Source organism: Cystoisospora suis (assembly GCF_002600585.1).
Source record: "Cystoisospora suis strain Wien I chromosome Unknown contig_4884, whole genome shotgun sequence".
Taxonomy (NCBI): domain Eukaryota; phylum Apicomplexa; class Conoidasida; order Eucoccidiorida; family Sarcocystidae; genus Cystoisospora; species Cystoisospora suis.
In genome coordinates, this window is record NW_027157676.1 from 2,261 (window position 1) to 28,773 (window position 26,513).

Genomic DNA, 26,513 nt, shown 5'->3' on the forward strand with positions numbered 1-26,513 from the left:
GGCTGAAGGGAGGGCGGGAACACGCCCGCCACAGCTACTCCGGCGGCGCTCGAAGCGCACACGCGGGCTGCTTTGCCTTCAGCAACGAAACTGAGACGAAAGCGGATGTCTTTTTCGGATAGACCCGCCTCGGCTTAGGACCGGACTCCAGTCTTGATGGCATCATTCAAATTACAGCTGATTCTTTCTTTTGCTCTTCGTGTGTGGAGGACCCCTGCAGTCATTATGACAGGAACTAGTCATGGGCAGGACAGCTACTTTCCTAGGGAATTAAGTTGCGACGCAGCAACTCCCTGCTCGACTACCGCGCTATGGTTCCCGGGTAACTAGCGGGTGTGCATCCCCTACCGCGCTCCTTCGTGCTGATGGTTTCATAGTGGTCTCTAGTGTTCCAGCCAGAGGCTACGGCATTTGTGCTGTGCAGTTCGGCTTGTCCAGTCTTTGCTCTACCAGTCGCATGGCGCTTCGTGTTTTGTTGAGCCAGCCGTAGACAAGACCTCGGGGACATGGAGTTACGCAGAGTGGATACAGCGCTGCCTGGCTTTCCGTCAAGCGATTCATCGGTACCTTCGTTGTCATCCTTTGATGCTTTTCGCCGTTCACAAGCAGAGCCGTTCAAGCTGCCGCTTTTCTCCGCGTGGTGGGGAGATGCGCGGCATTCATCTGGTCAGTCTGGCTACTTTCCTGAAAGGAATTACGGGACTCTGAATTCGGAAGGCAGAGGAGACGATGAGACGGAAGTTGAACGGCGAGGACACACGCCGGAGACGGAACGTCAAAGGGACGGTATAAAAGCATGCGTACTCCCACGCCTTGAACAGCAGTTCAGAACGGCGTCGTTCTGGGTCATAGACGGGCGTCGCGATGCCAAGAATAAACGTGTCGCTTCAGAGCGCAGTGTATATTCTGCGCCGTCTTGTCCTCCTGATTGCGAGGTGTCAGTCGGGGAAGGAGGGACACACGAAGTTTTGCCTCCCGTGTTCCGCTTGCCACTCAGGTATAGCTGCAACCTGACACTTGTGGGGAAACGACTGTGTGGTTCAGATTTGTTGCTCAGACCACTAGCGGTAGTGCATACACCTCACCAAGCTCTAGGGGCCAGCGAACTCATTGGTGTGGGCGAGAAACACGTACGCGGGAACGCAGAGAAGAAAGGAAGCACGGAAGAAAAAACCAAGCGCAGCCCTGATCGGCCGGAGCACGGGACAGCAGAGACACTCCCTTGGGAGAAAGCGCGAGCAGGGGCGCGTGGCCATACGAGCGAGGGAGTCCCGACTGCAAAAGGCAGCAGCGGAAATGGGCTTCCTTTTTTGAGTCGGGACACTGGGTCTTCCATAACAGGGCTCTATTTGAGACATATCACGTTGAATACACCTGCCTCTTCCGGGCTAGCTCTTTCTTTCGGAAACAGGTGTACGAGTGCCAGGACAGTCAGCTGGCGCGCTCGCGACAGTGCTGATGCTGTCGCGGGTGGGGATACACTCTCACCAAGCAGCGGCACTGCCTATTTCTCGCCGGTTTCAGCAGACATTCCTATAGGCTTAGTCCAACCGTGGGGCCCCGCATTCTCTTACGGACTACTACTGGTTCAGCTTGCGGCTTTGCCAGAATCAGTGCGCGATGATGTTCTCAGGGCAACTAAACCGTTCGGAGCTATCCTCGAAGAGCGCGGCATTAACCGGAGGGTGTGCATAGATAATCTTCTACACATACATATCACCAGGGACTTCTTCGGGGACGACGCCCAGCTGCAGAAGATGGGACAGAGTCCCGCTGCTCGGGAAGGGCAGGCAACCGACGTGGGGCCTTGCGATCCGTCTAGGCGAGAATTGGAGGCCACAGATACTAACAGAAGAAATAAGCAGTCATGTGTCCGCGCGAAGGGCTGCACCTGCGTTTTTCTGGGCTCGTCACGCAACGGCGAAACAGCTCACTTCTGTACTTTCGGGCGGTGGTCCACGGTCACATGCGACGACACTCCGGCTGCCCGTGTGCTAGAGATTCTCAACGCACGCTTGATCATCCATGCCGCCTCTGCGCTTCATTCCTTCCAGGACCGGGGGCGAAGTAGTGTGCCAGGGCGCAGGAGCGGTGACCAGTCGCCAGGAAAAGGCAACAGGCTGCACGATGCGCACTCCAACAAAACCTCTCAAGAGGTTTACAAACATTCACCAGGAAGTGTGATCCGTAGTGAGGATGAAAGAGATCAGCAACAATTTTCCGAGGAAGACACTTTGCTGGGAGGTAAGGTTCAGCCTAATGGATGTCCAGACAGTGAGGAAGCCAAGGATCCGGTAGAGTATTTGAGTCGCGTCTGCCTGTGCTCAGCGCAGGAGTGCCCAGTACACGGTCACTGGCTTCAAATTCCCCCCGAGTGGGCGCCCCCATTGCGTAGGCATTACATCGCAGAAATAGCCTGTCAGCCGGCAAGCAGTGGGAAGGAAGAGGACGCGCGCTTACGTTTTCTCCGTACTCGGAAGTCTGAGGCGGTTGGGAAGAGTAGAGACGCTGCACAGGGAAAAAGTATGGAGGAAAGGGGAGAAACCGCTGGCAAGCTTACACATGCTGCGAGTGGCGTCGGGGAGGTATGCTGCAGCGTCTCAGAACGCTGCTTCAACTGTGGGAGTGAGTTGTGTGTCGAGAACTTTCCGGTGGACGCGGGAGGGAGAGTCGTCTTGTAGATGGTCCTTGTCCATCAAGTATTTCGAGGCCGCAACCCATCCTTCACAAGGTAGGAAACCCATCGTCTCCGTTTGCTGAAATGATACTCGGCGTTTACCCAAACCGGTGAAACAGATCGGAACATTCAGGCCGCCCTGCCCGGGTGTTCGCAACTGCTCCGCACCTTTGCCAGCAGATGACGTACGGGAAACTCACGTGAGTTATATCGCCTTTCGAGGGGCAGATATAGATTGTGGCCGTAAGCGTAACGTTACTATGTAAGCGCACATGAAAAAACCGGCACCGCTTACGAGTTACAGTTGCTGGTTTCAGATTCGCGGCACAGCCGTGTGACGAGCGCGAGAGGCCGTAGCATGGCTTCGAGCGAGCGAAGTGCCGGGGGATCAAGTACTCGTCAGCGCTGCACGTAGCGGTCGTATAGGAAGCGCGTTTACGACGTTAAAAAAAGGAGTTCGAGCGCATCCGGGGCGCTGCTTGTTTTGGAGAGTAGGCACTCATTGTCCACACAGGATGGTTCGGAGGCGTTGTTGCGGGCATGTGCGCTTCATCGCAGAAGGGCGCGACAGGTCAGAATTCCGCTGCGCGGCAAACAGATCATCCAACGACTTACTGACGGAAGTGGTAACCGACACCACACGACGGTAGTGAGTCGTACTGTCGCGACTGGCCCGGCGAACCCCAATTGGGGGGCGGCAGAGAGCGATTTCCCATTATGAATGTGTGCATCCAAATGTGTGGAGGGGACAGAAAGCGGCTATCTCTCCTTCGGCGTTCCTATCTCCACCACGGCCCGCAGGAGGGTAAAGTTGCTCCAGTTGACCCCTCGGCCTACGGGCTCCGTTGATCAGCTGTTGGAGCACAGTTCATTGGAAGCCTTTTAGTGTTGCAGCCTTCGCTGCTGTGGCGCGATCACCCGTTAGAGTGCTGTCTTCCCCTAGGTTCGTCGGGCGTAGATTCTGTAGCTTCAACGGATGCGAAGACAAACGTGGCTCGTGATGTCCCCGATACACGTTTGTTTTCGCATCCGTTAGTTTATTTGTCGTACGCCCAGCGGGGATCAGTTTGAATTTGTGCGTACAAGGTCGCTTTTTTCTTCCTCTGCCGGAGGCTCCGTAGGTGTGGCCTCCGGCTTTTGTAGAGGGAGCTACAGAAGAGCTGGGTGAAGGCTCCAGTGGCGTTGGTGCGGCTTTCGCCGATGGAATATAGGACGGCTTGTGCTGCGGAATGCTTCCGGTTTGAGTATGTAGCACCCACAGCCGGTGAGCGTGCCCCGGAGAAGTGTGGAACAGTCGTCTAGGCTGTGCAACCGGTGTAGCCACAGTGGTTGTGCACTCCATCGACTTAACATCGATATCAGCATCCCGACCGCTTGTCGTCGTTCGTCCTGTTCTGGAATCACCTTCAATTGTCTTTCGCAGTCGTAATGGCAAAGCCGGGAATATAACAACACAGTCACCCCGGTGCCTGTAGACTACAGTGAACGTCGAAACGTAGCGTTACTTTGATGCCCCGATGTTACTCAGCAGGTAATGTGTATAGTTTCACCGTCGCCCCTTCCTTCTGACTGCAGTAAGCCGGGCTGAACTCTGTTTCCGGGAGCTCATCCGCATTTCCATGGACGGATAGTGACGTCAGACGAACTGACCGGACGTGTCCCGCGGCTGAGCAATCTCTATTCACTATGGTCTCCAACAGCTCTGCCAGAGTTTAACCCAGCGTGAATGTAAATACTGACGGTCAGTTGGTGCAATGACGCCACATCACAGCAATCCTGTAGACAGCTGAGGAAAAGAACAAAAACGAAGGTTACGTGTTTCCACTGCAGAAGTAAATTCGAGCGCTCTACCGACAGGCGATGTCGAGGAGGACATACACACGATTACACTTTATGCGTGTAACGGCTGTGACGTTATCGCGCACGGAACGAGAAGATGCAATCGGTGAGGGCCGGTGCTGCTTCTTATTCCGCCAGTAGTGTCGACAACTTCGACTGCAGCACAGAAACCGGGACGGCCCTCCGGCTTCTATCGCGTACGAATCACCTGCACCGCAACAACAATGCTTCCTGCCTTGATACCATGTGTACCTACTCCTTCGGCAAGTGGTAAAAGATAGCGTTATAATAGTTGTCCTGAAGCTCTTGCGCCCGGGCGGCCAAAGCGTCAACTTCAGCTTTCATTCCCGGTCCTAGAGATTTGACACTCTTCTTCGCGCTGTCAATAAGCTTCCTGAGATCCTCGCGGTTCTGTGCCCTCGTGTTCAGCCGGCCGCGATATTTTGCAAGCAATCTGCGCCTGTCTGGGTTAGACGGATCCGCAAGGTCGCCTTTAAACCGCTTGAAGGCACCCGAGAGTGAGTAATCGAAGAGGAGGAGGGTGTTGACTTCTTGTCTCAGTGCCCTAACTGCTTTAGGAACTTCGGAGCCAGTAGCTGCTGAATTGGGTGCTGAACGCGGTCTTGCAGCGGACGACTCGAGCAGCGATAGGGAAGGTCTCCGGAAATCCTCCTCCGCAAAGTCGCTCCTATAAAAAAGGCCATCTCCTGGAAGTACTTGCTCAGAAATAAGCACTCGGGAAGATATGGGAGGTCTGAACTGATGAACACCTAGGCCGACTGCAGCCGGAATGCCACACACTTAAAATGACATTAGTATAAACTGGAAGGTGCCTTCCAGCAACTATGCTCTTCAGCTGCTCTGACAGCACGTTGCCGAGCTTTATGCACGGCGGAAGCCGAAGAGGACCGTGCAGAGTCGGAAGAGTAGATCGGGTTTCGAGCACGCTCCGTCTTGCCTGCCGGAGCACGGTGGCGACGTACGTCAATGGCCTGCTCTCTTGTGTAGCTCAGCCAAAGACTGAGCACCCCCGCGCTGCGTTGCCCGTATTCGCGCAAGTACAGTTACAGACATTCGGATATTTATAGGGGGCTGTAGAACAAGGTACCACAGGAGTCTAGCAACACGCGCGTGGTGGTTCCGCTTGTCAAAATACAAGGTTAGCCCCAGTTAGTGTGTGGACAGGAACACAAGAAGGGTAACTCCGATCACCTAGGATAGCTGGCCCTTTGGTTCAGAAGTGCCCTCCTGCCACTCGTCAGAAACGGTTACGAGTCAAGCGGACGCGCCTTAGCGTAGTGTCCCTTGGCAAGTGCATCGCGCTGCACACCCGACAGCGAGAGCTGGGAGCGCGAGAGAGCCCGCTGTATCCTCAATCACGTAGGGAAGACGCCCCGCCTACAGACGAACGGAGATAAAAGAGCGAGGTGGTCCCGAGCATGGTTGTTACTGGACTGCAGAGGCATTCTAAAGTGCCTCAGAACGCTAAACTGCATAAGTGCTTGCGGCCGGGACTCCGCGGTCGTTGCAGCAAGGAGAGGCAAAGGTCCCGTCGTTCTCTTCCGCGCACACTCCCTAATACAAGCCAATGCAGGGCAGGCACCAGCGACCGAGCGTCCAGGACCCTGGGTCACTTCCGAGGGCCAGGTCGGAACTGCAGCGTGAATTGCGCATCTTATTTCGGCTTGCGGTCAGGAATACTGAAACAGCGTTACACACGAAGATGGTAGCCCAATTCTAAATCTGCGTAAAATGGTCGCCGACAGCTACGACGTTGCACTTCGAGATAGCAAGCAGGGGCCCATGCAACCGTTGAGGGGCGAAGTGCCGAGGCAGAAATGCGTTGTTTACGGAGCACATTATCGTACTGTCCTATAGGCCTCGTTGCACGTTTGTTGCATACGCTCACGAAAAGCGACGGGAGCGCGCGAAACAAGAAAGCTCACTCTAACACCGTGACTGAGAACTAGCAGCCAGACGCCTGCTGCGGTCTTGACAAACTGGTAACATCTCGCCCCCAACCACCAGACGTGCCGAGATGTAAGCGAACCAGGAGCATTTGTCCTCCCAGAACATATGCCTTGTGCCTGTAGACTACAGTGGACGTCGAAACGTGTCGATGCCCGGTTGCTACTCGACAGACCGGGTAATGTGTGTACTTTCACCGTCGCCCTTTCCTCCCTCTGTCTGTAGTGATTCGCCGGTCTGAACTGTGTTTTCCGGGACACATCCGCATTTTCACAATGGATAACCGGGAGAGCCTGAGTTCAACGCGCATCGTAATGGGGCGCTGTCTTAACTTCGAGTCACGTTATAGAGACGAACTGATCGAACGTATCCCGCGGCTGAGCAATCTCTATTCACTATGGTCTCCAGCAGCTCTGCCACAGAGTCTTACGTAGCGTGAATGTAAAATACTGACGATCAGTTGGCGCAATGACGCCACATCACAGCAATCCTGTAGACAGCTGAGGAAAAGAACAAAAACGTAGATTTGAAGTTTCCACGGCAAAAATAAATTCGAGCGCTCTACCGACAGGCGATGTCGAGGAGGACATACACACGATTCACACGATTACACTTTATGCCTGTCATGGCTGCGACGTTATCGCGCACGGAACGAGCAAGTGCAATCGGTGAGGCCGGCGCTGCTTCTTATTCCGCCAGTAGTGTCGACTACTTCGACTGCAGCACAGAAACCGGGATGGCTCTCCGGCTTCAATCGTGTACAAATCGCCTGCACCGCAACAACAATGCTTCCTGCCTTGATACCATGTGTACCTACTCCTTCGGCAAGTGGTAAAAGATAGCGTCATAATAGGTGTCCTGAAGCTCTTGCGCCCGGGCGGCCAAAGCGTCAACTTCAGCTTTCATTCCCGGTCCTAGAGATTTGACACTCTTCTTCGCGTTGTCAATAAGCTTCCTGAGATTCTCGCGGCTCGGTGCCCTCGTGTTCAGCCGGGCGCGATATTTCGCAAGCAGTCTGCGCCTGTCTGGGTTAGTCGGATCCTTAAGGTCCTCTCCAAAACGCTTGAAGGCATTCGAGAGTGAGAAATCCATGAGGAGGAGCGCGCTGAGTTCCTGTCTTAATGCCCTAACTGGTGCAGGATCTTGTGTAGAACCGGTAGCTGCAGAATCGGATGCTGAACGAGGTCTTGCAGCGGTCGACTCCAGCAACGATAGGGTAGGTTTCTGAAAATCTTCCTCGGCGAAGGCGTTCCCAGGCAACCGGTCATCGCCTTCAAGTTCGTCCCCGGGAACAAGCGCCCCGGACGACACAGAGGGTCTGAAGTAATGAGCACCTGAGCGGGTTCGAAATGACGACACATCTGAAACAGAATCCGAGTCACCGCGCAGGAGTCCGGTAGTGGCGACTGGCCACAACAGGATAGCTCCTACCAAGCACGACAGGTGAAGCACCATTTCTGCTTCCTCTTCATGGTCGAAAGACGAACTGCAGCCAGAATCCTACTTTCTTCCGGATTATTGAAGGGCAATTCCGGCCAGAGTACCGCTCACTTACAATAACATAAGTATATACTGGAGGGTGGGCGACAGGGTACTATAGTTTGTTCTTGCACTTCGGCAGGGTAGCTGCGCGAGTGTCCGTCGAAGCTGTGCGCCTTTCCCAGTCAAGACACGACGTTAGCTTGCTCAGGGTGTCGTGGAGCTCGCTAGCTAGCTAAGACACGAACAATCTAGCGCGCCTTGCTGTCCCGTCGTATAACGGACTCGGCGGCGCTGAATATCAATTTATCAGCTCTACGAAGCCGTACAGCGGGGTTCGAATCGGCAAAGTAACTGCAAGCGATATTTTCTGATATACGCAAAATTATCAACTGCAAAGAAGACAACTCGCGTCGGTCCGATTCCCTTCTCGACAAGAGCCGTCACAGCGGATTGCGCTTCGCTCTTCAGCGCGACGTGGCAAGTCCCTACTTTCCGACCGCAGCGCATTTCTCAATACCAGACTAGCGCCACTTAGCCACCGTCTATCGCGGCCTGAGGGAGCGTCGTCGCGATCATCTGGGGGCAAGTCTGTGCTGGCAGCCGTCATGCGGCAGAACATGAATCTCCCGCAAGTTCAGCGACTTCAGGCGGACGTAGCATTCGCTCGAAGGCCGCGGTAGCGGGAACCATACCCCATCTCAGTGTGCTCGCCGAAATTGTCAACAATGATGCTTTGGTGTAATGATCCACGCTGGTAGGGCAATCAGCCTCTACACAACAATACTGCATCGATCAGATTGTCGCCTGACTGGAGTTTTGCCCTTCCGAGAAGTGTGGCGTCGCCACTACTATGCGGGAGGACGCTCAAGTCCTCTGACGAAGAACAGTCGAGGTTTCTGAGGGCAGCGGGATTTAGGGAAACCTTTTTTCGTCTGCTCTGTAGTGCCGCGGGGCCGAGCCTTGCTTGAAATGCTGTTGAAGCGCACCACGCGTCTCATGTGTGAGGCAGTAATGACAAAGAGCCGCAACAATAGTGAAGCCCGCTGAAAAGAGACAGAGGAAAAAACAAAGAGAGGATTTCAATGCGCTTCGCTTGCTCGTGACTACATTCGGGGTGGTGCCCGCCCGACATCACCGTGGAGATTATAGCAGTTGCCATAGTGTGCCGCAGGACGCAGTGCCGGGGGCGAGGAGATCTCGGCAGCCTAGTGAAAAAGTCTTCATATAGCGAATGACACGCGGGGAAAGGGACCTCTGTCCGAGGAAACGAGCCATTCGAAGGCAAGAGACAGAAGAAAACTAGCATTTCCTTGATCGAGAGATCTCGTTTTTCCTGAAAGCAATAAAACCGTTCGCACAAGCGCGACACTCCAGAGTCTGATAGTGCACTCTACTAAGAGCCAGCGATACCTCGGAGCGTGCCGCAGGCCCCCCACGTCTAGAAACAGTAAGTTTCTCTCGCTGTGCGTGGGTGTGTGCTGGTATGCTCGAAGAGGCTGTGCACTGGGCGGCTGCTGGAACGAGTGCTGCCGTTGTCTTCGGGGCACGGGTGGTGAATTCTACTGTACTGCCGACGACACTGGTACAAATGGCAGCAGCGGATGCTGCATAGACAGTGACGCCTATTCTAACGTGTCCTCCTCAAGCTACGACAATCATCGCCACCGTCGTGCGCTCTGACATCCCGGTCTTCCTCGTAAAAATTCACCAACGAAGAGGAGATATAGTTTCTCGATTCCGCTGGCAACGGGTATTGACGAAAAGCACTCAGTAGGGGGAGACACCATTTGTACTGCCTGCACAGAACATACACATACAGGTACAAACACATTTTTTTTGGAGTGGCACTTTCTTCTGTTTCGCCTTTCTCGCCTCAGACTGGTTACCCACACGGAAACGTCCAGTCTAAGTGGTAGTCGGCATGAAGCATGAAGCAGATTCGTTACACAACATACATGTGCCTACTAAAAATGCAACAACAGGAAGGAGAAGACTGATAGATCATAGGCTACGACCCTGGATGACAGTCAGTCAAGTTTCCTGCATCTACTAGGGCTCGAGATTAGATGCATAACATCCCAGCTAGGCAGTTTTCGGGCGAATGGTACCGCCTCCAAAGAAGAAAACGAGACTAGACGGACCAGAAAAAAGAAAACACCTCTGCAGCCAGATACATGCTGTGTGTGTATTTTTGAGGCTGTCGTGACCAGAGAGCCTCCCTCTCTCTTTCTCCGAGAGGAGAATGCGAGACAGGGAAGTATGGGGTAACCGAAAAGAGAGAAAGCACAGGTCTTTCTACGAACGCAGACCGGGAATAAGATTGAGAACGAGAAGAATCGGCCCGTTTACAACCTCATGAGCGACACGCATGCAGACTGCACCTCCAGAGAGCATCAACTTCACCTCTTCATCAATCTTGCGTGGAGTTCTGACTAAACCCGAGACCCCTTACAAAAGACCGTGTCACCATCAAATCTGGGCAAATATATATATACATATATGTACATACACAAGCCACCAGACTGCATGCGCTTTCCCAGTTCGGCATACCAGACGCCAAAATAGAGGATGACACACTCACATCCATACGTACCTGTCCGCAGATGTATATTCGTACACATCCATGTATACGTGTATTCCTACTTACGGATAAATATTCCCATGCGTGCTGACGGGTACTCAGAGAGTTCATTATGTGGGGGCGGCAACGCAGTCTAGTAGTAGAACAAAAACAAACAACACTTGATCTTTCTAGAAGAAAGTGAAGCATATCAGGTGTCTATACGAAGGGGAACAACACAGCAAAAAAAGCCATTTGTGAGATAGTCCTCGCCCCGGTGAAATATGCCCTACTATAGAGGAGAAGGAAGACTGACAAGGAAGTATTTGCTTTGTTGGCCTCAGAAGATACCATCTGATGACGATGGCCGAAGACGTGTGCGACCTCTTCACACGCCGTCTACTGGCCCTGTCACGTTTTTCCTGTTTGGTCGTCCGCACATCACAACCAGAGGATCGAAAGTTTTTAAATACAGCTGTGATACATGCGCGAGAACGATTGAAGGAATCTGTACTGGGTCTGTGCGTAACCCTATTGGAAATGTTCGGTGACCCATCTCGTTTTTGACGGATTTTCAGTTTCATCCTTTTTGACATGCTTTCAGTACGGGTCAAGTTCACTAGTGAGGGGCCGCTGTAGAGGAATTAGCAAGGCTGTTCCCCTCCATGAGCGGCTCGCCAGAGAGAAGTGCGCCGCTTTATCGGAACGGGCGTCACGGGAAAAGCGAAGAAGACTGTACAACCGAGCGTTCCACTTCCAGCCAACGTGGAAGCTCCCTTCATGGAAGCGGATGCATCATAGTATGCTCGGATCACAGTGTGCGCTTCGCTCCAGCCTGCACCACGCCCACCCCGAATAGTGACGAAGACGAAGCTACAGTGAATGAACAGCCGCCGGCCCAACCTCAGGACTTCTTCGCTTGTACTGGAGGCGACGATGCCCGTAAGCTGTCGCAGTAGATATTGACCATCCATGTCCGGTGCGGCGTCCAGGGAGTAGGCAACGTACTCCGCTGGCGACCTGTCGCCGTCCTGACTTTAGTGCTCCGAACACACCGGAATGGTGAATTTACCCGGTATCATTCGGTATCTACCTGAAGCCACGCTTCAGAGGAAAAAAAGCCAAACCGGCCCACCGGTGTGGATGCCAGTGTATACGTTTCCCCGGAACTATTACCATATCGTAGTCCGGTTCAAGACACCGTAAAATCAGTCCCAAGAATTGGACGAAACGTGAAAAGCAATTCGACACAGCACTTCCTGTGGAATAGTAAAAACACAATTCAAATCGCGAGTAGCATAAGCAGGCTGTTGCGAGGATTCGACGAGTGGGCAATCAGGGAACCACAAGTTACGCCAAGGGAGTAGCCAGGAGACCCTCGATCTCTTTCAGAATTTTTCTTGCATCGGCCATCAACCGTTCAGCTGCTGCAGTTTCAGGATGTCCTGGTCGTCCTGAGAGAACCTGCTGCATCGCATGAATAACCCCTTCAGTCTCAGTTTTCTCGTCCGGCAATCTCCCCTTGATTTTTTCGAGTTCCGCCCGTACTTTCGCCCTGTTCGGCGAGCCCAAGCGAGATGACCTGTAGGTTCTCCGCATACTCTGGACTTTCGTCTTAATGCTCGCCAGCGCCGTTACCTTATGTCTCAGGTCGTTCATCGAAGCGGTATCTGGGGCGGCCTCGACGAAAGATTGCTCATCTGCGTTGTCGAAATCTTCCTCCTCGTACTCCATTTCATCGGGGTCCTCCGCGAACTCGGCGAACTCGGAGTCTGGAACGAGGCTTGCCGCGCTGGAGATGCTTCTCATGGAGGGACCAGCGCGAAGCTTTTGAAACGACTCGGAGTCGGCAGTGGCAAGTTCACCATTCTGGAAGACACCGTTTGTGGCAACCGGCCACAAGAGGAAAGCTCCAGCCGCGGAAGCCAGAGGAAGAAGCATCATCGTGTACAAGGCTACCTGATAACGGAAACAAGCCGTCAAATTAACGTACTTGCGCAGCGTGCAGACCGCTGATAAAAAATCAGATCGCCTACTTCGCCGGTTACTCGGAGCCGAAGAAAAGTGATTCTGATGACAATTACCAGGCACATTGGAAGTCCAGGCCTCAAGCTGCCAGCGAGCTGCCTACGAGCGTGAACGGTGCGGTCAACTGGGGAGTAGGACAGACAGCCACTGCGGGGACTTCCGGGCTTGCCCAGCCGGAGACTGCCTTCCAGTGACGACACGAACTAGCTGCCATCAGAGTGGCTACTCCGGTAGGTAACTGCTGCGATACCTCCGCCGAAGGCTTGTTCCCTGGCAGGAGAGGAAGGCCGCTCGACGCTGAAGATAAGGTGGTGAGTAGGTTAAGCTCTAAACGGCTGTGGGTCAGGCGTCGTACGAGCTTCGCCCTATGTGTCGAAACCCTCCTACTCCATGTATTGTCGCAGCGTCGCATGCTTGCTCTGCTCTCAAGGCGTAACAACGCAGCGTCCCGACATGGAGACACTGTCTGTACCCAAGAATTCCAGATTGGGAACGTAGAAAGATGCCTTCCATGATCGAACTTTTCTTCCACTTTTCCTAGTTTTTTTCGCGGTGCGCCCGTAGCCGTCTCTCGTGGCGTTCCCTCGTCCTATTTCGTTTCTTTTTTTTTGGCGGTAGCATTCAGTAATGTTGGCTGGTCTCTTCGAGAGATGCGTTGCTCTTCTTACTTTTGTACCGAAGCGGCCAAGATTGTAGACGATCTTTTCCTTCACTGTTAGTCAAAATGTAGCTTATCAAAGAGGGAAGGTTTTGAGTACCAGCACCCTTTCTGTAGACGACTGCTTGCGAGCGCGCCTTGCTATTACTATCTGTTGTCTTTTTCCCTTCGAGCCTCCTGTGACAGCTCGAGACAGAAATCGAGGTCTACCAGCTGAACAGCTGGTGCTCATTGATGTGTAGATACTGCGTCGCACAGTGTAAAGGGGCTTCATGCAGCACGCGTGGATCGAGTTATCGCAGCCGTGGTTGATGTTGAGGATGTAACTGTACACCATTTTGAGTGGTGTCCTGATTGACAGTTGGGCGTCTCCCACTGAGGTCACATCCTTGCGCAGGACATCGTTTGTTCAGATAGTGCCGTCACTGTATGAGGCTCTGACGCTGACCTCCAGCCTAACGTCAGAATGGCTCTTTCGCCGTAGTGCGTCCAGTGTGTGCGGGTGTATAGAAAACGAGGGTCGCAGAATGAAAGGTAAAACTAGAGTGAACCGCAAAAAGAGCAGCAGCGTCTGGACAACGTTATGGCTGAACAAAGTGGCAAAACTCAGGTAGGACACGGAGACGGAAAGGTCACAGCTATGGAACTTCACGAAGAAGAGGAAGACACGAGAGCGATGGAGTTTCAGGAGGAAGGAGGAGGACCCCACGTAGTATTGATGGCCAGAGGAGAAGGGAAGCGGGGACAAACAAGTCAGGGAGAGGAAGTAGAGATTGAAACCGAGAATGGTGAGATAAGGCGCTGGGGTTGTGATCACCCAGATGCAGCCAGCAAGAAAAGCCCCGAGCTGACCCATGTACAGACTGGTGAAGAGAGAGACACTTTACGGCAGTCTTCGGAGGGAGCTACGAAGACATGCTCCTCATCATCTCCATCCTCCACTTCGAACGTATCTCTCGCGTCCGCACCATCGCTCATTCCAACCCCGGGTTACGTGGAGGGCGATGGAGGAGCTGCTGCCCCTCTTGGCGATTTCTCGGTCCGTGCACGTCATCATGGTGCGGACGTGCGCCCTCTCGTTTCAAGATCAGGTTCAAACTCCACTCCCCCATGTCTGCGTAGCGTTTGCGACCTTAGCGTGGAACCTTCGTCCGTGAGAGAAGTAGGGGAAAATAAGAGAGAACACGAGACAGGAGAGAAGAAAAGTGACCACGAGGAAAGTCCCCCTCAAACAGGGTCCTGTCAGGGCAGGTGTCGAGCTAACTCGACTCCCGATAGAACTCTAGATCCAGAAAGGGATGGGAGTAAGGAAGCATCGTCGTGGAGCGTGGGTGATGGTGATACCGTTGCTAAGCCAGAGGGGACAGTCGTCAGCGAAGTGTCGGATGAAGATGCTCATGAAGAAAGAAGCGATACGTGGAAGTCAACTGTCCGTATTGTTCAAAGAAAGAAAGAGGAATGCTACTGCGTTACCGAGTAAGACACGTCACGGGCGGCAGGATGACTCCTCCTTCGTATGCACACTGTACCTGTCGTGTGTGTGTATATACCCAATCACACCTCCCACACGTTCTGAACTCGCGCACACATCACAAGGCCGGTGCGCCCAAAGTGGAGTTCACGGTGTAGATAAAGAAAGGTATCGGCCTTGCTGCCTATGAGCTTCATTCTCGTCTTCGACAGCCCCCGCCCGTCAGCTCTCCTTCCGGCTTCATCCACATGCAGGTTTTAGGATGGCGTTTTCTTGGCTGTGATGCCCCCGATCTTACGTGCTTTTTTCTTGTTGAAGTACGTCGATTCATCTCTGCTAAGTGTTTAAGTCTCATCATTGTATATTGGTGTTCATCCTGCCTCTTTATAGGGTGTGTAGTTACAGAGTGTCAGCTAGCTCAGTTCTCTGGTCCAATAATAGTATGTCATCTTCTTGGGATAGGTTTGGATCCGTATGGCACACATCATTGAACTGAGAGCGTGCACCCTCGGGTAATGCTATTTCATTGTGGCATTGCAGAGTGGATTACATTCCGCGCTTCTGGACAACGGATGTCGTATGCTATTTCACGAACAAACCCAACTTCGTTCTCCTTATCAAGCGGATCAATTCTCGGGCGGTTACAAGGGAAGCTGCGGGACTTGCCTAGTACGTCAAAAACAGTGCATTCAGGAGAACAGACCGCTGCGGCGTATTGAGCTACAGTCCTCATACATAACCCGAGTTCCCGGGGGGAGAGGAGTGGTTGAGTTTCTCGACATATCGTAAAGTAGCTACGGAGTGAGCGCCGCAGCTCACATATGGTGTACATGGTGTTCCAGCCTCAGACAAATCAGTAACTCTACGAGTGCATAATCTTGCTTAGTACGTGAGAGAGGAGGCACTCGTTCTTACGTCGTCCATCAAGTTGGAACGCGTTCAGTATTCTATGGTCTTCTGCGTGTGCGGATAAGCAGAAGAGTAGACCAAAGGAATACAGCAATGGAAGTCCTTACAGGTGAAATCTATCAGCGTGGAAGCTGTGCATGTCTGTCAAAGCACAGCTTGTGTGATACTCTAACAGCACACTGTTGTCTACGCATAGCGGCCCGGTAAGAGGTACTTGACAACACGAATCTTCTATACGTGTACGGAGAGCAGGCATGCCGCTAATACAGTATTTTTTTGTAAAAGACAAGTGCAGACAGACGTCGATCTTCTTGCGTCACCTGTTGATGCATGCATCGTAGGTGGTGAGTTCGGAAGGACCACCCGCAATGCATGCGGTCTGTGTCTTGAGTATCTCCCCTTGCCGTGCTCCATGTCAAGTTGGTATGGAGTGTGCTCAACGAGTCTTGGGTCATCACGCTTCTATTCGCTAGCGTTCACCCTATTAGACCTAGCCCTTGAGAGTGAGCTAACACGCTGTCTATTGTATCTCTATATGTGTTGTATCCATTGCATTTCCGTGCATACGTGTATGTATTGTTACAACGTGACTATCTTTGCGGGGCTCTGTGTTTGTGTAAAGCTATATGCACCATGTTCTCGGCCTCACGGTGATTGTCGAACCGTCTGCTGCGAAAGAAATGGCTGTCGCGGTACGTCTTCATTGTCTAAGCTTCGCCATACATTTCAGCCAGCTGAGTTTGACATCTACAAGTGTCTGCCGAAGATTTCAGACATATGAGAGCCTTCGATGCAGGTGTTATTCCTCAGTTTTCTAGCGTTCAAACGGTTTGTAAGCTTGCATCGTTGCGAGGCTGAGGATGACTCTCTACAGCTGAGAAGAGACCGTTCCTGCGCATGTTCAATAGAAACGAGAAGCGATTTCGTCAGTTTATGAAGCTCTTGGGGGGGACAAAGATGTCAGCACGTCACGGTCCCATCAATTAGACTCTAAAGTTGTTTTGTTTCGAGCTAACCGAACTCACTCCCGATGTTGACTTAAGCGTCTTTTCTCGAAATGTAAGAATTTATAGAAGGTCTCTGCTTCTGAAGATGCAGCGGAGACCTTCTATGAATTGGTAGAGGGCGAAGAGGGGGGTGCACCTCATTCCCCCGCCTCGCCCTTTGCCCTTCAGGGCCATGCCGCGTCATCACTTCGGAGCGGCAAGTTCTGTCTCGGCCGTTTAATAGTTTCAAATTGCAGGACCTCTCACTGGACTGGTTGACGCGCTATTTGTCTCGCTTCTCAGTCACAGAAGAGGCCTCCTTGTCGCAGGAGTCTCTAAGCAGAGGGGCAAAGGACGACTAGAGGAAGTTGATTGTTTGAACTAGAATAGGATAATGTGCAACAGTTGTTCTAAGCAGAGGAGGAGGAGGAGAAGGACAGAAAAATGAATGTGAGGCTTTGATTGTGGCTTCGTTGTTTTACCAGTGAGCAAGCACGCAAGCGAGAGTCTCACATTTCATACCCGCGCGTCTTCTGTTGCATATAGGTAGACATGGACAGGGAATGTCCTCTCGACGGACGTCTCTGAAAGAAAATCCGCTCAGAGCTACTCGTCGGAAAAACGTCCCATACTTGTGACTAACCTGTGCCTCATAGTAAAGCTGAAGCCTCTCCCCCCCTTCTTTCCCCCTGTCCCACTCAAGTCGGGCAGACACCCTACCTGTGTTGCTAGTCCAGTCTCCGAAAGAGCTTTCCCTAAGTGCAAGACAGATTTATGTCTACTTGTTGTTCTTCAGGTCAATAACCGCGTGCCTTTGAAGACCTGGGATTTTCACCTTTCGAACCCTGAGTCTGGAGTTTCTTCTTCCTCGTCTTTAACCTCCACGTCCCAATCCCGCCGTCACAGTCCTCAGTTCTCTAGTGGACACCGCTACCGTCGTACCTCTCCTTCGTCGTCTCCCTCTTCATCAACGTCCTCGTCAACCTCATCTTCTTCTACTCTTTCCTCTCCATCCGCATCCTTTTGTTCACCGCCACTGTCTTCTCACCTCCACGACAGCACGGCTGATCCCCGCGGCAGGGATCGGAAGCAACCGCCTTCTTCTTCGTGCAAGATTGGTTCGTTGTCCTCTTCGAAACGAAGTAGCTATCAGAGGCTACCAGGGCAGTTATGTGAATCTATTGATGTTGTTGTAGCGTTAGGTGGTGACGGGACAATGCTTTGGGTCTCACGACTCTTTGAGGAAAGCGTCCCTCCTGTTTTAGGTGTCTCCATGGGAAGCTTGGGGTATCTGACGCGCTTCCCTATTGATGAAGCTCGAGAACAACTGACGGAAATGGCTGCAAGGAAAAAGTTCTCTGTCAACCTAAGATGTAGACTTAGTAAGCCTATGGCGACAGGGAGACTCCACTCAAATGCAACCCAAAGGAGGTGGTGTGTGTACTTTTTATACAGGTCTTTCTTAGGGTAGACAGATCGATAAGATAAATCGATGCCATCCACAGGAGTCATATTTCCATGATAGAAGAGCGACATGTGACTATGACGAGCATGTGTTGTGCCTGGTAGATCACTCTCCAGGTTCTTCCTCCACAGGGAAACACTTTCATCGGATGGAGGTATTGGCGCATGCATTTGACACCATGCACGTCCCATCTATCTAACTGTAAACCCGAGTGACTTTCTTTGTGGGGAAGTGTTGTGTCCATACAGGGGTGTTTTCATGGAGCTCGTTTTCTCCAAGTGGATGACTTCTGAATCTGTTATTTGACAACTCCTCTGCCTAGAACACCCCAGAAGATCTTGCAGGTTCTTGTTACGTGAGGGGATGTAGCGCCTGAGGCTGCTTGTACAGCTATCATCATTGTGATTTCGAGGCATTCTGCGTATTTTACTCCTTCAACCGTCAAATAGTTAGACATTCAGGCATCAGTTGGAAACCCCCGTCTCTACTGTAGAGCATCTCGCTTGTCTTCCTTGTCTTTTCTTCCCGCTGAGGCTCTTCTGCATCTGATACCTGTTGTTTGTAACAGTAGTAGTTTGCCCTTCGGGTGTTTCCTGTGATAGATCTGTCATCTTAATGGTGTTGTTTTCTTCTTCTCCTCTGTTTGTCCTTTTCTTTGTCTTTTTCAGAAGTTTGTTTGGTCACAGAGAGTCATGAAGTTCGTCAGACTCTCGTGGCTTTCAATGAGTGCGTCATCGATCGAGGTCACTCCTCTAACTTGTGCAGTTTAGATGTCTACTGTAATGATTGTTTCTTTACCACTGTTGCTGCTGATGGCCTAATTCTAGCCACCCCTACCGGCTCGACAGCCTATTCAATGTCTGCTGGGGGATCCATGGTTCATCCCAAGGTAAGACAAGCATGGCCTTGCTCCGAAATCCCTCGTCAGCTACAGTGGTAAAGAAATACAAAACAGTAGACATCTAAACTGCACAAGTTATGAAATTGACCTCGATCAAGGGCGCACTTTTTTGAAAGCCACGAGAGACTGACGGACTTCGTGACTCTCTGAGACCAAACAGACTTCGTCCTCGTTAGTTGTAGAAATGGATACGGATATCTTATAGGATTTTCTCATGTGTATGTGAAGTAGCTATTTGATTTCATGCTTGCGCCTTGCCCCTGTCGCTCATTAGTGCCTACTATATGCTGTCTATGCTTTTGTCAGTTTCTGTATAGGTCCCTTTTATCACGTATCGGTGGGGCGTGTGAGGGGGAACCACCTGAACATGTGGTGGTGCGGGACGTGAATGCTGAGTAGATAGACCGATAGGTAGCTGATCTTCGTTTCTGAAAGACTCTAGCCTCTTGGACTTCTTTTTTTGTCGGCCTCTCATCACGCGAGAGACATACATCATGTTCACTCCGACAAACTCTTTGACGATGCTGCGTGTGGGGTTTCTCTTGTGTTTTGTTTTTTCAGGTCCCATGTATTCTCTTCACTCCTATCTGTCCTCATTCTCTATCCTTCCGTCCTCTCATTTTACCCGATTCAGTAGTTCTGCGCATCGTCGTCCCCGAAGACTCGAGAGGCTCTGTTTGGATTGCCGTTGATGGTCGATCTCGAACACAAGTGAAGAGAGGGATGTATGTCCTTGTCTCTCTTTCCGCCTTTCCTTTTCCTAGTAAGGTTGCTTCTTTCAAGCGATCAACCTAGTACCTCTTCTTTTCGTCTTCTTTCAAATTATTCTTCTTCTCATTTACACGAATACTGTGGACGCTGCTCGGGAATATGAACGTTTCTTATGGTGAGAAGGAGGATAAAGCCGTGACACTTCCTCTTGGTTTCTCTTCTGATTTCTTGAAGGGATTTACGTCACTGAGAAGCAAGTGCTGCTGCTGCTTGTCATCATTTGCTAAGACAAGTGCAAGACTGTCGTTCAGCTTCTTCGTTGGTGGCACACACAGGGTGTGTCGTTCACATGTTGACGGAGTACATTCTTCGTTCGTAAGCTCTTTCAAACCATCTTGTCGTGTAAGGGGAGAAATACGTTCTCCCCTCTTCAACAGACAAGGAGTAGACCCGCCCAGCCCCGGGTCAACTGTTGCCAACTTTAAGATGGAATCATTCATTGGCGATCCGGTTGGTCGTGTCTCTCAGAGGGTGAAGAGAAGCCCTCCAGGGCATGTGAAAAATCTTCAAGTCTACTTCTGAAGGAAAGAGAGGAAAGGACTAAAACTTGTGCTTAGAGTAGAGTATCTTTTTTTCTTTCATGCTCTTCATTCGATCGTCTTTTCACCTCGTTTCAAGAGATATTTCTCCTCGTTCGTTCCATATATGTGTCTAGGTGTCTCCATTGGTCGGTGGTTTGTTGGTGCTGCTGCTGTTGCTGCTTCAGTGGTGGTCCGACGAAGCTCTTCATGTCAAGACACATGGCTAGAGTCTCTTAAGAAGGGACTGAACTGGAATCTCCGTGTTCGACAAGGCGGTCGAGGTGATCGAGAGGATCGCTTTCTCTCCGAACAACGAGGACCCGAGGAGCAGGAGGGAGAGATTCTACAGGAGGCAACAACCGTACATCACCATAGTGAACAGGAAGAGGAAGAAGAGATTGAAGATGAAGACGACGATGAGTGTCAACATCGCCATCATGATGACGATGAGGGTGAATCTGATAGACGTCCTTCCAGTAGTCCCACATCATCGACTTATCCACTTCGAAATGTTGCAGATCTTCGTGCCGTTCCTTCTATGAGATCGACATGTACCGATTCCCTTTTCACTCATAATGTATCACCGTTATCTGTGTCACTTTCCAAGAGGGATGATGGTCATGCTATGGCCGAGAGTGCACCCGCTCAGGCTTCATACCGTCCTGCTGCCATGGAGTCTTTCCCGCCATGCATGCGACACGTAAAAGAGGCAGGCGCGAGCTTTGAAGGAGGGCCGGTAGAACAGAGACAGGGAGAAGAGAATTCTGCTGTTTTCGAGTGTGCTGGTCTTCCCTGTGTTGCTGAACGCCAACGACAAAGTCGACTGTTAGAAGCGAGGGATGACATCATCTCCGGAGAATCCCCTGTGGATGATTGGTCTTCTTCCTTTCCGGTTTCCTGTGGGTCTTCACCCTTCTCCCGTCAGGAAGAAGGTCTGCGTTCATTTGCAGCTCCCGCTGTTTTGGCGAGTCGACGAGATGAAGGCTCGAGTCTTTCTCTTTCTCCCGTATCTGCTTTTTCCTCGCCGGAATCTGTTGGGAGGTACCATAAAGAAACAGCATCGACGAAAAGATGTACCATAGAAAAGCATGGTTTCCCCGGAAGGCGAACAGGGGACCCAGGGTTCTCGTCTCTGTCGGTTTCTCTTGAGCATGACGGACAGAGACGAGAGAAGGAACGGCATCCTGTCCGTAGTGAGGATCATCAAGAAGACATGGAATGTACCCGCTCCGCTCCTTGCTCTTCGTCTTCCTCGTTTCCCCCCCCTGCACGCACGTCTTATCCTGTGTCTTCCGCTAGCGTCCATACTACCTCTTCCGTTCTTCCTACATCTTCTTCCGTCGGCCACCACCCAGGTTGTAGAGCCAGTCGTCCCGAGGGCAGTACTACTAGTTCAAGGGGGATGGCACTGTCTACCCTTTCGTCCTCTTCCTCTCAAGAGATGACTAAACCTCTCCCCGGTGTACATAAGGAGCTCTCTCCTGAGTTTGTTAAGGGGCCTGTCTTCATGGTTTCCTCACTTCAATCGTGTACAAGTTCTCTTCCTTCTAGTAACGATTTTCCGCCTGTCCGATTCTCTTCAGTAGGGGGGGGTTATAGGGGAGGACGAAGAAGACGACGACAAGGGAGAAGAGAGGACTCCTTTACACCTGATAGAGAAGCCCCTCTATCTCCCCGACGTGACTTCATCTCTTTTCATGGACGTCATGAGGGGCGAGGTGATGGTGACCGCAGTGCTGATGCTAGAAAAGATCTTTCTCATGTTCTCAACCAAGACAAAGAAACATCTTACATCAGTGTCGAGGAGACCGACAATGGGTCAATAAAAGAGTTATCCTCCTCCTCTCTTTCTTCTTCTCCTGCGAGAGGGAGACACTCTTCCATGAGCCAAGAAACGAGAGATGAAAGGCCTCTCGGACAGGGACCTCCGATCTGTCCATGTTGCTCGAGGGCGAGTAGATACGGTCTGTCTCTTGCTGAGTGGGGGAAGCACCAAGTAGGTCATCACCGAGTTCATCGAGTGGTGTCTTATGGTGAAGATGGACAGAGGTCTGAGGAAGGAAAAGCCGATGTAGGATCTGAGGCTATATCGGAGAAACAAGATGCTCTGAGAGGGAGAGAACGATCGCGGCGAGAGACAACAGGGGTAGACGGCTGGAGAGGAGCAAATGACTGCTCCTTTCCTCTCGTCCGAAGGTCGCACACCTCAGGTTCCGAGCCTATTCAGTCAAGACGACAAGAAGAGGTGAGTATACCTCCGACTTTCCTGTCCTGCGCTGTAGATGAAAAGGAGGGGGTTACGCGACGTCAAAAAGGAAAAGTAGCAGAACAGCCGCCGTGTTCTTGCCCGCGGAGAGAAGACAAGTATCGGTTGAGCGACGAAGGTGACTTGGGGGTATTTTCTCTGCGGAAGAGATGCGCAGGCGTTGAGTCAACCAAACGAGACTGCCGATCTGATGGCGGAGAACTAAGAAGAGTTGTAGATGCGAGGTCACCGAGAGCTTCTTCTGGAACTCCCTCAGTCGCAGACTCCCTTTCGCAGCAGACGAGGGGAGAACGGAGTTTTTTCTCCGCTGTGAGTGGGGATGCTCGAAGCGAGCCAGAGAGTAAGGAATTCGATAGTAGGAGGAGGCCTTTTGAAAGTTTTCCGTCACCATCAAGAAGAGGAAAAGGCGAAGACACGGCGGTACAGAGACGGGGGAGTAGAATAGTGGATCTTAAAGATTGCAGCCGGACAACAGATGGTGAGGTAAGACCACATGTAGCACAAACTAAAGGAGACTGGGGTGATCAAGTGGAACATTACAGAGACGATGAACAAGCCGACCAAACAGGATACCGGTCGGGCGGGTCGAACGAGAGGCCAAGAAGTTACGACGGTAAAAGCTCAAGAGTGTCACCCGTTTCGTCTGGACTTGCTCGACAGGTACAGCGCTCCTCACATCGAGAGGAAGCAAAGGGTGAGGAACATCAGAAAGTAGATGAGTTAACATCGCGTGGTGTAGAGGCACTTCCGGGACTGCGGACTGAGGAGAGGGGTACGCGCGATTCCTCCTTAGATCTGTCTCACGGGAGCGGACCCGCCTCCTTCCTACTCCTCTCGTCTTCTCCCCCACCGGAGGGGACCGTCGATACGCCGACACGTGGTGCGAAAGCCCCTGAATGGCAATACTCTGACTCGCACACAGTTGAGAGCCATACCCGGTCTGGTCCTTCCTTTGAAAGAGCCAATAACATTTTGTCTCAAGCACGTTGTAAGACCGGGGTTTCATCAAGTCCAGAAAGTTCACACGAAGGTACGCTTTCCGAAGACGTCTCACAGTCACCCCTTCTGTCTGGCGGACGCGGAGAAGATGAGCAGTTTCATAAGAGTTGTTTCTGCCCTGGTCCTTTTCCTCCACGGGCGCAGCATTCTCCAGAGGGAGACTGTTCTTTGGTAGAGGTTCTTCCGAGCCGTGCTGCCAGCGCTCCTCCAGCCCGTCTAGAAATCAATCCTGCTCATTCGTGCCCTGATATCCCTCGCGTTCAAGTTTCAGCGGGCGAGTCGCCATTTAGAGGTGATCGAGCAGCTGCTGAAGGGACGGGGACAATCTCTCCAGTCTCCTCTTGGGGAGGATCTACGTCGCCTCTCTTGAGACAGTCTTCTTCGTCTAGACATCGGCGCTTCTCAGGACCTCCATCTGGAGAGCGTGGCAGTGTGAATTCGTCGTCACGGCAGTGTGACCGGATGCAGTATGCCGGCCTTTCCTGTCCATCAGGACGCCGCTCTCCTTGTCTCTGTTCATCAAGCGCGTGTGTACCTCAGAACGCCGTCTCTCGCGCTCAAGGGACGAGGTCTGGGAAGGCATGTCCTCGGGCAGTGGGTTCTGGGAGAACACGTTACACACAGGCTATTCAAAAGAAGAATGAAGGAGATGGAAATCGCAATGTATCTTACGCCCCGCAGGCCAACATCGGATCCTCGACAGGATTGCCTTGTCCGAGTCCTTGGGGTGTTAGAAGACGGACTGAGAGTGATGGGTTTCCGGTGGAAACGGCTAGAGAAAACCGAGACTGCGGGACGAGTCGAAAAGGGACACCCAAGAGGCGTCTTCCAAGGTGCTCCTTTAGCACGGGGGCATTAGCGTCGGTACTAAACGGTTCGCTGGGATCGCTTCCCTCAGCTGGAGCGGTTGGTGCCGATGAGGGGAGTGGCGGCAACACCGGCCGTCCTGGGTCCATGCGACCCAGTAGCAGCACGGGTGAAATTCAGAGAACAGGAGGAGGAGGCAGTTCAAGGACAAGTGGAGGAAATCAGTCAGTCTTCATTCTTCCGACGGATGAATGTGAAACGATGGTGAGTTATTGATAGGGGTGCGGCTAGGCGAGAAAGCTAGCATGAGATCCTTGGATTAGAGGATCTCTACAGTTTGTCTTCTCTGGACTACAAAGTGTGACGTTCAGGCGTGGGGACGGTCCGTCCTTTCGGAATCGGGGTCAGTTTCAGTGTTGTGCGTCACTGCACATCTTCTCTGTCATTCTTCTTTGCCTTGACCTTTCTCGTACATGGTATGGTTGGCTGTTGTAATCCCCTAGTGTGCTTTTGTTTTCTAGATTTGTATCTGAAGCAGTTTTCGTTCTCGCGGGAATAGTGTCGTTTCTGTTGGTAGTTTGTCCAGGAGGCGATGTACTTATGTATAGATGTATAAGGGGCATCGTAGGCCTCTGCCTTGAGCGGGTACGCTGGCGTGTCGCCCCAACTTGTACGGCTGTACCGTACTGTGTGCGTGGAACGTTTCTAACATTGTAATTCCTCTGAAGCGGGAGTGCGTTCCCACCGCTAGCAAGGCTTGATGTCTACGAAACACCTCCTTCTTCACTGTGTTTTTCTGGTCATCGGCAGGTGCGTCTTGTGTCTCGGTCGTCTCGGAGCTCGTCCGATCTCTTCAGAAATGTGCAGGACGTGGCGGTGTCTGGGGTGAGTCCAAGCCCTCCCTCTGTCACTCCCCGAGATGTAGTCGAAGGAAGCGTTGCTGCTTCGCCGGCTTTTTCGCAGCAGGGTGTTAGTACAGCTCCGGAAAGAGAAAGAAGGAGTAGAAGTTCTCCGCTTCAAGCCCCGTACTCTTGGCCTGCTCCGGTCCCCTCTCTCGTTACCATTGAGGGGGAAAGTCTCGAAAAGGGGGAATGCAAATAGGTTCTGTGTCTAAAGGAAGTGTTGTAGTTCGGTTCGAAGTGGTTTAACTGTTTTTCAACACGAGCTTACATAGCGATCAATGCAGATATACCTGGCCCTTCTCGCCGGTTTGAGAACATTCTTCCACAGCTGCGTTTCTTGTGCTTCTCCGTGCTGGGAGCCCACGGGGGGAGGCGCACAGCCTTGAGGAACGCGTGAATCTTGCGATAACCAGTAGCAGCACTGATAAAAGGGGAAGGTAAGATGAATTTGACAGTTAACTGACAGTCGAGGGTAACTTGCAAGTAGTTACAGCTGTACAGGTGATTTCCGGTGGTGACCGCTTAGCTCACAATCACCAGGCTGCCCTGACGAGACAGATGGTACTTCGCTTGTTTTTGCTCTTCCGGTCGCCCAGCGAGAGCTCACCACGACCCAGCTGGGCAGGATGTTATTTTCTCAAGGATATGTCACTGCAGATTCGTCGTAGATAATAACCGTGGCACCCAATTCAAGTGTAGCTTTGGGCGTTATCCGGCCACTTGCTACGACGGCTCGCAGTGGCATGATGAAAGTGCATGATGAGCACCTCCCTGGTCGCGAGGTTTGGCGAGAGAAGCCGCCCTCCCCGGTGCCGCACCGTTCGTTCCAGGTGGCGTCGGCGAGTCTTTTGCATGGATCAATTCAGTCCTGGACAACTGCTGCGCGGAGACACGTTTGAGTGTGTGGGTATCCTCGAGGAAACATGGGGCGTGTACAAAAGGGGATATTGACGCGAATCCATCTGCAGAAACTGATTAGCTTTATTGTTTTTGTTGCGATGGCGCGGGGACAGCAGGTGACCTGGTGTTCTCAAGTCATTGCTGATCCACCTAGGATCTCGTGTCTCCTCTGGCCCGGCAACAGAGTAGTACCATCAGTGCGCATGACACCATTTGTCAACAGCCGAGTGCGGTGCCGTCGCAGCATGCGCCTCGCCGGACCGGACAGTGCCTTCGAACGCACCGGCAAGGCAGAATCCCGTACACGAAAGGCTCGGGGCTGTGGCAGCTTGCCTCATGAGAACCCTAGCACGTACGCGTTTTTTTCAAGCTGCTATACAACCTTTAGCGCGGGTCGCGCACA

The 26,513-nt window shown here is 52.1% G+C and overlaps 4 protein-coding genes across 4 annotated transcripts; 2 read left to right on the top strand and 2 right to left on the bottom strand.

Moving 5' to 3' along the window:
* The first annotated feature begins 84 nt into the window (after positions 1 to 84).
* CSUI_008610 (uncharacterized protein) lies at positions 85 to 4,080 on the top strand. Its single transcript, XM_068068738.1, has 2 exons — positions 85 to 2,731; positions 3,236 to 4,080. Exon 1 carries the CDS (start codon positions 507 to 509, stop codon positions 2,679 to 2,681), a length of 2,175 nt encoding a protein of 724 aa, XP_067919280.1. The 5' UTR covers positions 85 to 506; the 3' UTR covers positions 2,682 to 2,731; positions 3,236 to 4,080.
* Positions 4,081 to 6,853: 2,773 nt separating this feature from the next.
* Positions 6,854 to 8,384, bottom strand: CSUI_008611 (uncharacterized protein). Its single transcript, XM_068068739.1, has one exon. It carries the CDS (start codon positions 7,937 to 7,939, stop codon positions 7,298 to 7,300), a length of 642 nt encoding a protein of 213 aa, XP_067919281.1. The 5' UTR covers positions 7,940 to 8,384; the 3' UTR covers positions 6,854 to 7,297.
* Positions 8,385 to 11,677: 3,293 nt separating this feature from the next.
* Positions 11,678 to 12,855, bottom strand: CSUI_008612 (uncharacterized protein). The gene has a single exon (XM_068068740.1). It carries the CDS (start codon positions 12,468 to 12,470, stop codon positions 11,877 to 11,879), a length of 594 nt encoding a protein of 197 aa, XP_067919282.1. The 5' UTR covers positions 12,471 to 12,855; the 3' UTR covers positions 11,678 to 11,876.
* A 123-nt stretch (positions 12,856 to 12,978) lies between these two features.
* Positions 12,979 to 26,086, top strand: CSUI_008613 (nad(+) nadh kinase domain-containing protein). The gene is made up of 7 exons (XM_068068741.1): positions 12,979 to 15,352; positions 16,215 to 16,284; positions 17,375 to 17,960; positions 18,712 to 18,932; positions 19,506 to 19,707; positions 20,422 to 24,572; positions 25,119 to 26,086. Exons 2-7 carry the CDS (start codon positions 16,219 to 16,221, stop codon positions 25,407 to 25,409), a joined length of 5,517 nt encoding a protein of 1,838 aa, XP_067919283.1. The 5' UTR covers positions 12,979 to 15,352; positions 16,215 to 16,218; the 3' UTR covers positions 25,410 to 26,086.
* The last annotated feature ends 427 nt before the right edge of the window (positions 26,087 to 26,513 follow it).

Excerpts from the sequence above, each read along its gene's own strand:
- CSUI_008610 (XM_068068738.1), top strand. The coding sequence starts at position 507 with ATGGAGTTACGCAGAGTGGATACAGCGCTGCCTGGCTTTCCGTCAAGC.
- CSUI_008611 (XM_068068739.1), bottom strand. The coding sequence starts at position 7,939 with ATGGTGCTTCACCTGTCGTGCTTGGTAGGAGCTATCCTGTTGTGGCCA.
- CSUI_008612 (XM_068068740.1), bottom strand. The coding sequence starts at position 12,470 with ATGATGCTTCTTCCTCTGGCTTCCGCGGCTGGAGCTTTCCTCTTGTGG.
- CSUI_008613 (XM_068068741.1), top strand. The coding sequence starts at position 16,219 with ATGCACCATGTTCTCGGCCTCACGGTGATTGTCGAACCGTCTGCTGCG. Across the intron at positions 16,285-17,374 it reads CGAAAGAAATGGCTGTCGCG|GTCAATAACCGCGTGCCTTT; the intron begins GTACGTCTTCAT and ends GTTGTTCTTCAG. Across the intron at positions 24,573-25,118 it reads CGGATGAATGTGAAACGATG|GTGCGTCTTGTGTCTCGGTC; the intron begins GTGAGTTATTGA and ends GGTCATCGGCAG.